A 9,666-nucleotide genomic window follows, 5' to 3' on the forward strand; every position below is an offset into this window, starting at 1 on the left:
TAATACAATCCTTATCTTTGTTAGTCGCATGCAAAACGTCGGTTTTAATAAGCATTTTATTAAAATGTACCAAATAAATTTTCTGCCACGAAATATAAATGATTTTTAATATTAATTAATGTACATGCAAATTATATTTAGGTTATCAAATCTTTCTTTTGCAATTATAAATATCGGTTCACTCAGTTTATCGGGGTGCCTGTTCAACTGATTCATTCAGAGTAATCGATTCACAAAAATGATTTGTTCACAAGTTGGACATCACTATACCGGAGTTGATACAAACGATGACATCTTATACTTTCTCGTGTTTATGTTGTACTGAGTAATTCAAAATAATATGCACAACGGACATTTTTCTCAAGTCTATTTCCATTATATGACAACGTTTAATTTTCCATTTATAAATGTAGCCTGAATGACATTTGGAGAAACTCAGGGAAACCTCGTAATGGCCCAGAGAAACCCGTCTCTTGTTTTGTTTTTAAGTCACTGGAGCGTCGCCGGGAACTCGGTCTTTTAACTTCTGTGGTTTACGGATACGACGTAGAAAATATCGACGGGAACAAACAGCGGTCGTTTGTTTTAAGCAACTTCGAGGTATTTTAAAGAGAACTAATACAATTATGTTAGGACTTCCTGCTAACATAGTAAACATTAGTCGCTGCGCCCCTCTGCACGACTTTAGCTTTTTAAATATAACGTTAGATATCTATCTACAGTCTAGGTTTTCACATATGCTCCTGTCACGGTCAGATTAATTAGTAGATTATTGTTCTTTCAGTGCCACAGGTATAAGGCAATAAGTTCAAATGTAAATATCTTAAAACTAAGCTATTCTTCACAATGTTTATCTGTTGCATGATTTACTCTCTTACCTGCTAAAAACAGCTTAAACCAGTTTATGCTAGTTTAGAAAACAACAACAACATTACAATCAGTAAACAAACCAAGATTATATATATATATATATATATATATATATATATATATATATATATATATATATATATATATATATATATATATATATACACACACACACACACATACATATACACATACGTACATATACATGTATAACCTCTGTTTCTCCTTAGATGATTGAGGTGGTGGCATCCATGGCCCGGGGGCCTGTGTTTTTGGCTGGGGAGGTTTTAGAGTGTCTCATAACCTTCACAAACCCCATGTCACATCTGTCTACATCTGCCAGCAGGTAAAGAACACCATAATCAGCATGAATGTAATGTGCAAGGTTGCTTTTTGGCCACTGCCTCATTAATAAGTTAAACCCTGCTGTGCTTTGGTGTGTCTCCACATTTCAGTCATTATATGTGATATCAGTTCTGAAGTGAGTCTGTTAATCTTCCACAGTGAGATGTTGGCTTGGGCCAGTGCTCAGATTCACTGCCAGTTCCATGCCAGCGAGAGTCGCGTGGCTCTGCCCGCTCAGGGCACCAAGCAGGACGTGCAAGCTGAGAGTGACACCGTGCTGATACCAAGCAGAGGTGATAAATAAGCAGCTGATATCACACTTGTTTTACTCAATTTTTAATACTGAATCAAAGATAAAGCGACTAGAATCATGGGCAGGTTTTTTTTACAACAGCCAATATCTAAAAGGTTTTAGTTAGTTAGACATAGGTTTGTATTTTCAGAAGCAGAACAGAATAGAAAGTAAATTTGGAACAAAGTATTCCAAATTTTTCAAATAGTTCTATTGAGTGCAACAGTTGGGTTCCGTAAATAAAAACTTGATTCATTTATTTAATTTTTAACGATAACTTATAAACCTTCAAAGACAGACTTGCTGTGAGCTACGAGGTTGTTAATACACGGGATTTGCTTCTGCTGAAGCCGTCAGCCTGCATTATTTCAGCTTATTTTTTTAAATAATTGTGTTTAACAGTGGAATTCTTGTTGAAAAACTACATTACCCATGATGCTGTACTGAAAAGTACACCAGTCAGAGCAACATGCTCCAAAAACGCTCTCAAAATACTGAAAAGTTTGTATATATATGCATATTTTCCAATGAACTTAAAATATATAGTTTTTATACATATAATCAACTTTTGTAAATGAGTAGGTTTATATTTCTCCATTGTTTTTAATTTAATTATGCTGTTTGCAATGCTTAATCGGATTGTAGTTTTTTACCTCACTAAAACCGTTAAGTACCGAAAAATACTTCCAGAACCTGCACAGCTGAAAAGAGGGCCAAAATTATGTGTTAATTTTACATATCTTAAAATGGATCAAAGGTTATCTAGCCTGATTTACAGTACATTAACAGAAAGTCGGTAAAAACATGCTGGGCCGAATAATGAGCAAAAACTATCTGCCAAAGTCGCAAAAGTAGTTAATTAGAGAAAATGCAAAGTACCAGGTCAGTCTGCCGAAATAAGTCATTGACTTTGGCTCTGTTCCAAGGTTTGAGTCAGAAACCCTATAAATTTCAAGAAACTGCTAATGATGGCTGGCAATGCATATGAAGATCAAGTAGTGTAATGATTTCAACTGGTCACAGACTCCCTTGTTAGCATTGCTGGGAATTTGTCAGTTTTTATAATCTATCTTTTTGTTTGGTCTTGTTGGATTGTGTCTTTCATATTACAGTATAAGTATAAGCAGATTTATTCACAGGAAACCTCTTGATTCATGATTATGAGGAGAGATTTCACGATTTCCCTTGTTTCTTCATTGATCCAGGTGAACGAGGGCAGTGTGTGTTGGACACACCACCTAAGATCTTGTTCTGTGACCTTCGTTTGGACCCTGGAGAGAGCAAGACCTGTAAGAAACTGCATTTAAAACTGACACTTTTAGATGGCACATTACATGTTCTTTTTATACAGTGTTTGTGTTGTTTACACTGTTTGCACTTTTACAACTTCAGTAATAAGAAGTAAACCCCTTAATCATTTCAGAATTAAGCTTAAATCCTCATGACCCACATATTCTTGATATTTCTCTGAAAACTGGCTCATGGCACAGGACCAACCATCAGCTGGCCAAAGTTTAGCTATGGTTAATTGCACATTATGCCTGGCTAATATCATCCTGAACTACAGGACATTTTCAGTGTTTTTTTTTTTTTCAGCTGTGACTACCACAAAATAATGTTTTCCCCTCATTCAGATACCTATAGTGAGGTCGTGCCCTCTGACGGTCCACCCAGTTTCCGGGGTCAGGCAGTGAAATATGTGTACAAGCTCACGATTGGCTGCCAGCGAGTCAACTCACCTATCAAGTTACTGCGAGTCCCTTTCAGAGTTCTAGTGCTTCATGGTAGGTTGCACTTCTTTTCCTTCTTTGTATATGGTTTCCCTTTCAGCCTTGTCCATGCAAAGCATGGATTAATTTTTACCAGGCTGCATTTGAGATGCATTAATATTTCCACCCCAGTTGTTTTACACACAAAGAAATCATTAATCTTTTTAGAAATAAGTGTGGAATTATATATACTGACATAAAATGAGGATCTGAGTCATATCAACTTAAAAAAAGTAGTTTTCTTCCCCTTCATGGTTGCCATCATGTTGAGATCACATGATCAGACGAACTGGCTTTATCTCGGTAAACCACCTATTATTAGATACTTTGTGGTTGCTGAACAAATTAACCATGAGTGACAAATATGCCTGTATCTCTACATCTGTAACTAAGAACTTTTGCCTTTTTGGATGATGTTAATAGGTGTCCATAAAATGTCCCACTCAATAGTAAGACGATGTTCTTTTGCAGGTATGCCAGAGCCTCCGTTCCCTCAGGATGAGGAAGTGGCTCCCTCAAACCCCTTCCTGGAGGAGGAGGAAGGAAGCCGGAGAGATACAAGACCGTTAGAAAGAGCTCTGGACATGCTGATGATCACCACCTCACGTCGATGCCCATGTGCGTGAGTAAATGTGGGTGGTAGTGATTGTGGGAAGGCTTGTGTCTTTGAAATTCATCAATCTATTATCATGTTTTAGTCCTCTGCTCGGTTATGAATTCTGTGTCTCTGTGAATATGGTAATGAGTATATACATTTCTTTCACAGATATGTTCAACATCACAAATGTGCGGGGAAAAGTGGCTAAGTTCTGCATCTTTAAGACTGTGTACAGGCTCGGAGAAGATGTCATTGGCACCTTCACGTTCTCAGAAGGGGATATTCCATGTTTACAGGTATAGTATACACTACGGTTCAAAAGTTTGGGGTCAGTAAAGAATTTTTTTTTTTAATGTTTTTGAAAGAAGTGTCTAATGCTCACCAAGGCTGCATTTATTTAATCAAAAACTGTAATTTAGTCCTTTGGTAGCAAAGCTGAATTTTTTAGCATTATTACTCCAGTTTTCAGTGTCATTCTAATAAATCATTCTAATATTCTGATTTGGTGCACAAGAAACATTTCTTATAATTATCAATGCTGAAAACAGTTGTGCTGCAGCTTAATTTTTTTGTGGAAACTGATCATTTTTTCAGGATTCATTAAGGAATAGAGTCTTAAAAAAACAATTTCTTTGAAATATATATATTTTTTAACAATTTAAAAGTCTTTGCAGTCACTTAATAAATGTATAATGCATCTTTGCTGAATAAAAGTAAATCATTTTCTTTTTTTATTAAAAAATTGACCCTCAAACTTTTGAGAATGTAAATGCTTCATGATGTGCTCCTAGAATGTTCATGTGTATTTATGTCTGGTCTGCTCAGTATTCAGTAAGTCTGCAAAGTGAAGAGGAGGTCCAAGAGCTGTACCAGAGACGACCGGGCCAGGCGGTCAGCGTCACTGGTCATGGCCGACATGTAGAGTCCTGTTTGCACACAGCCTCCAGCCATTTCTCTCTTCCTGTACCCCTCAACGTCACACCTGGATTCACCACAGATATAGGTTTGAAAACCTTTGCTCATAATTTATTTTTTTATAATGATACTCGGTTGACATACTGGTTTATTTCTTGTTTTGCTTAAACCTGGAGTTTTAAATCTATTATCGACCATATGTATGTAAAGGAAATATTTGTTCAGGCTAAGTGCATTGAGAGTCTCGATTATTTTGAGACTTAATTTAGTTGATGTTCAATTTTAAATCAACAGTGATAAGGGAACATTCCCATTCTATGTTTTTATTCTCTTCCCCAGTGACGTTAAGATGGCGACTGCATTTTGAGTTTGTCACAGCACGGGAGCCAGTGGAGGCGCCGGTGGTTCTGCAGAATCAGTCAGAAGTCACTGTATGGACTGGGGCGGAGCATGTGGATGTGGACACCTTCAGTTGGGACCTGCCAATCAAAGTGCTTCCCACCAATCCCACGCTAGCTTCATATGTTTCACAGTTCACAGGGACAAACAGCATCAACATTTGAGTTGTGTTGGTATTTGTGCTGGAAGATCATAAAACTAACAAGTTGTTGTTGCGAGATGTGTTGTTAGCAGTCTATTCCTAATTCTAATGTAGCTCATTTTTGGAGTTGTTTTATTGGTTCTTATCTTTTGCCGTGCAATGAGATGATAATTCTTTATTCAAGCAACTTTAACATTTCAGCCTTGACCAACAGACTGCTTTACCTCTTGTAATGTTGAAATGTCTGTATTTATTGTCTATATTTCAATGTATGCTCCAAATTATAATGACATACGGTTTCTGCTGTATTTAAATTACAAGCTATTTTGTACATTTCTCTATATGCAAATCATAACTGAATAAAATCTGTTCAGAGTTATTTGCAGCTGATGATTTGTTGAAACATTTGATGTTTGAAGAAAATAGAAAAAAAAAATTGATGAGTTTTATGTGCATATTTATTAGATTACACATTCTAAATATGAGACAAACAGTATATTACTAAGCTTGTCAGCTGTTATTTACAATAGTGCACACACGATTAAGAAAAAGCTTTGGTTATCCTGCTTAAAATTAGCAACATGGACAAAATGTGTTATCAAATCAGAGTATTGCTTGTCTCATGAAGAGTTTTATTGCAATGATTTAATCAGGAATACACTTTTAATTTTGCTCTCAGAGCTTGAAAACATCTTGGCTATTGAGAGAAGGAACTGTAAAAGACAATGACAGGCCATTCACTGCTAATATTTACTGTTATAGTGATGTGATAATAACATGGTAGAAAAGGCACAAATACACATAATGCACAACATTCCATGCAAATAAAAAAAAACTTCTGATCTATCTCTCACTCCAATACATCGTTCCAAAACAGGACTCGCTTTCCTCCCCTACATGCTGTACATGTCAAACCACTTTCTTGCTTCCTTCAAATTGAGAATGCTTCCTTAAACGGTAATAGTTATGTTTTGAGAAAACAGTTGCTATAGGAGTAATATCCCATCTCACTTAACAGTGAGACAGATGTTAGCTGACAGGCAGATTATTTGTAATTTGAAGGCTTCCTCCATGCTAACCTTCTAGTTTCATGTTGAGTGCTCCATGTCTTGGGTCAACATTGTTGTCTTCTCCGGGAATGCAGGGCAGACGAGGATCAGAGGTCATAACCAGCATGACCTGGCAGGTCAGAGATTCAACTCGAACTTCACACCAGGGAGGAAAGTCCACAGGCCGGTGCACACTGTAATTCAACGATTATAAATTACAAATCAAAATGGACTAGTTCCATGTAGAAACAAGTACAAAACAGCTAAATAGAACTCTCTTAAAAACAAAGGTCTCAAAAGGGGGTTTTCACAGCGATACCAGAGTTCTCAACTCTGGTCCTTGAGATCCACTTTCCTGCAGAGTTTTGCTCCAACCCTAATCAAACACCTGAATAAGATAATAAAGGGCTTCAGGATTACTTGAAAGTTTAAGGCTGGAGAGTTTGATCAAGGTTGCTAAACTCTGGATCTCTAGAACCCCTGCTATAGAAGAACCATTTTGTGTTCCGTAAAACAACATTCAGTGAGGAACCATATTTTTCTAATGTGAAAAAGATTGTAAAAATCTGAAGAACCTTTTTCCACTAAGGAACCTTTTGTGCAATTGAAAGATTCCATGGACGTTAAAGGTTCTTCACGGTACCATTGATGGCAATAAAAAACTTCATTTTTAAGAGTGTACTTTTGGTCTCAATGCACCAAAATCTCACTGTTCTCATTCATCAGGTTCTTTATATATAGAAGTGTTAAAGTTCTTACGTTTCGCAGCATCCCACTCCCACAGGGTGCAGGCAGGTGCACTGCACACAGCCCTGCTCCATCCAGCTTTCTCCCATTGAGTACTGCTTTCCATCATATTCACACAGAGCTGTGAAGAGAGACGTCAAACATACTGAATATCAATCAGTGCACTCCAAATAAAACTGATTTGGAGGGAATATCACGAGACAGGACATTTGCTCTCACCTTGAGAGTTGAAGTGACACTGCATCGGTGCTGCTGAACATGTCGTCCACACCAAACAGGCCATGAAGAACATCAATGTGTCATGTCTCGGATCCATCTTGGTTGTTCGATCACCCTCTGAGTTGCTCTCTCCTCTTTCGCACCTTCATTTATACCCCCTTTCGTTCATGGGGACGGGTGTGGGGAGTGGTTTACCCCCTACCTGAGGTGTGTCTCTGGGGTGGGGGCAGGTTAGTTGGGCTGTTTGAGGGGGGGTGTAAAGGAAAAAGCTGTGGTTTGGCACCACTTGCTCTTTCTCTCCAGTGATTGCCATTCTCCGCTCCACTGGGCATGACCTTGAAAAACTATAGAAATTCTGACACATCCTGCGATGACTAAGAGAGGTGGGGAAGAGAGTGAGAGAGCAAAAAGTTGACGCGAGACAGGACGCAGAACAATTATAGAGAACATGTATTGTCAGTTAAAGATAATCAGGTGTTCATCTGGGTTTTGGTGGTTGTACACTAATAATAAAGATGTTTTTATGTTTTTGAAAGAAGTATTTTATGCTCAGCAAGGCCTCGTTTATTTGATAAAAATGCAGTTAAAACAGTAATATTGTGAAATATTATAATCTAAGTTTTCTATGTTAATATATTTCAAAATGTAATGTATTCTTGTGATGGCAAAGCTAAATTTTCATTAAAAATGGTGATTCTCAACATCACCAAGTAACTAGATGATTCTTCATTTATCACAACTGTGGTCCTCATGTCGCCGTGACCTTCGTCTGCTTCTTTGGACCGAGCTCATGCTGATGATGTCATGGCTGTGATGACCTCACATGGGCCTGGTCCAGCTGAAGATGTTCATAAGCAGGAGGAAGCTCATAAAGGCAGAATTGGACGTTTATTGCGCAACTGCTGCAGGTGTGTGTGTTTATGACCAGAGAAGATGTAATATTCCTGAAATGCGTTTTTGTTGTTGAGGAAGGATTCTAGGTAGGTGTCGAGCGCGAGGGATTAGGCTTTGAGCGGATGCCGAGAAGGTAACGCTCTTTGAGCCAGAACCAAACATTACATACTAGTTCGCACATTAGCTCATCTCTCGTCATCTTTGCTATCAAGACGGAAAAACTTGCGATAGAAGAAACAGGCGTTTTCCAAGGAGGCCCTGTGGGTACCACAAAGTCTGTTTGTAACATTCACGCCTGTGTTCACCCCACAGTAGTCTGAAAGGTGTTGAAAGCTCCTCCCGGTGTACTGCATGTTGTACTACTGCTCTATGGCTCTGACTAGCACCTCAGTTTGGACAAAGTGACTCACAGTCTCTCCTCTGCTCTGGCCTTGCATTCTGACCTTGTTTACCTCTGGTTGAACGTTAGAACTGGTGTAGTATTTAAACATTTTCGTCACATAGGACATGATTTGTGTCAAATAAGAGCAAAAAATTTGCCAGAAGGCCATTGGGCAGAAGTTCTTATTTTTGTGGCTGCCAATTAATCTTTGGTAATTGTTGTTAAATGGAAGAAGTAACTAAAAGTGCTAGTATGAATTAGTCTATTCAGCAGGTACACTTCAAACAGGTACACTTGGTTTCGGTAGCACGTTTTCTGAATGATGAATGTTAAATCATTTAAATCAAACCTTGGGTAACCTATCCCACTGTTTCCCAACTTATGTCTCAGTAGGATTATTTGCCCAGAACCGAATTCTAGGAAATAGGAAAGAGTGTAGCCTATTGCTGTAAAAAAGACAGCAGAAGTATGAATAAGATTACGTGTCATCCTCAACTTTTTATTTTTTATTTTTAAGGAACTGAATGTTCAATCACGGTTAGCAGAACATTTAAAAACAACACCTGTTGTTGAAGTGCAAAAAGTTACAACACATTTGTCATTACACATTTAAAATTACAATACACACAGGGGACGGATTACACAATGGCCTTCAGGGATCAAGTCTTCATTAGGGGGGTTAGACTCCCCTGAACCCCCCGTAATTCGCAGCCTGAATACAATTTCAATGACGCACCTTATCGTATATTTAATTCAAAAAGTCATAGTTTAACAAAGCAACATTTTTCAAGTACCCCTTGTTGCAAATCACTGATGTATAAAATTTAAACCAAAATAAGCTAATAAGCTAAAAACCAAAATAATACAAATGTTTTCAATTTAACCTCATATAAAGCTTTTTTGTTCAATTTAGTCTTTAATTTGAATCAGTCTTTTGATCCTACAGAAGCATTTTAGTTTACTTTACAATGAATTAAATCTGACAACCCATTTTATTAAAGATAAAAATAATTGCAAAGATGCATTGCACATAATTCAGATTGAT

At 37.6% G+C, this 9,666-nt stretch overlaps 2 protein-coding genes across 2 annotated transcripts; one reads left to right on the forward strand and one right to left on the reverse strand.

Annotated features, from left to right (window-relative positions):
- Positions 1–251: 251 nt before the first annotated feature.
- Positions 252–5,852, forward strand: rgp1 (GP1 homolog, RAB6A GEF complex partner 1). The gene is made up of 9 exons (XM_081392601.1): positions 252–600; positions 1,101–1,216; positions 1,375–1,508; positions 2,713–2,796; positions 3,142–3,291; positions 3,748–3,894; positions 4,043–4,170; positions 4,700–4,877; positions 5,129–5,852. The coding sequence occupies exons 2-9, from the start codon at positions 1,101–1,103 to the stop codon at positions 5,350–5,352; spliced, it is 1,161 nt and encodes a 386-aa protein (XP_081248727.1). The 5' UTR covers positions 252–600; the 3' UTR covers positions 5,353–5,852.
- On the reverse strand, positions 5,771–8,615 carry msmp1 (microseminoprotein, prostate associated 1). Its single transcript, XM_081392778.1, has 3 exons — positions 7,346–8,615; positions 7,139–7,247; positions 5,771–6,573 (listed from the first exon to the last, which is right to left on the reverse strand). Exons 1-3 carry the CDS (start codon positions 7,440–7,442, stop codon positions 6,405–6,407), a joined length of 375 nt encoding a protein of 124 aa, XP_081248904.1. The 5' UTR covers positions 7,443–8,615; the 3' UTR covers positions 5,771–6,404.
- Between the last annotated feature and the right edge of the window lie 1,051 nt (positions 8,616–9,666).

This window comes from Scardinius erythrophthalmus, assembly GCF_964197995.2.
Source record: "Scardinius erythrophthalmus genome assembly, chromosome: 2".
NCBI lineage: Eukaryota > Metazoa > Chordata > Actinopteri > Cypriniformes > Leuciscidae > Scardinius > Scardinius erythrophthalmus.

What these genes read in the sequence shown, in the direction of transcription:
- rgp1 (XM_081392601.1), top strand. Translation starts at nt 1,101, where the DNA reads ATGATTGAGGTGGTGGCATCCATGGCCCGGGGGCCTGTGTTTTTGGCT. An exon ending in CAGAGTTCTAGTGCTTCATG is followed by an intron (nt 3,292 to 3,747) that starts GTAGGTTGCACT and finishes GTTCTTTTGCAG; the next exon opens with GTATGCCAGAGCCTCCGTTC. An exon ending in CACCTCACGTCGATGCCCAT is followed by an intron (nt 3,895 to 4,042) that starts GTGCGTGAGTAA and finishes TTTCTTTCACAG; the next exon opens with ATATGTTCAACATCACAAAT.
- msmp1 (XM_081392778.1), bottom strand. Translation starts at nt 7,442, where the DNA reads ATGGATCCGAGACATGACACATTGATGTTCTTCATGGCCTGTTTGGTG. An exon ending in GTGTCACTTCAACTCTCAAG is followed by an intron (nt 7,248 to 7,345) that starts GTGAGAGCAAAT and finishes CTCTCTTCACAG; the next exon opens with CTCTGTGTGAATATGATGGA. An exon ending in GGAGTGGGATGCTGCGAAAC is followed by an intron (nt 6,574 to 7,138) that starts GTAAGAACTTTA and finishes GTTGAATTACAG; the next exon opens with TGTGCACCGGCCTGTGGACT.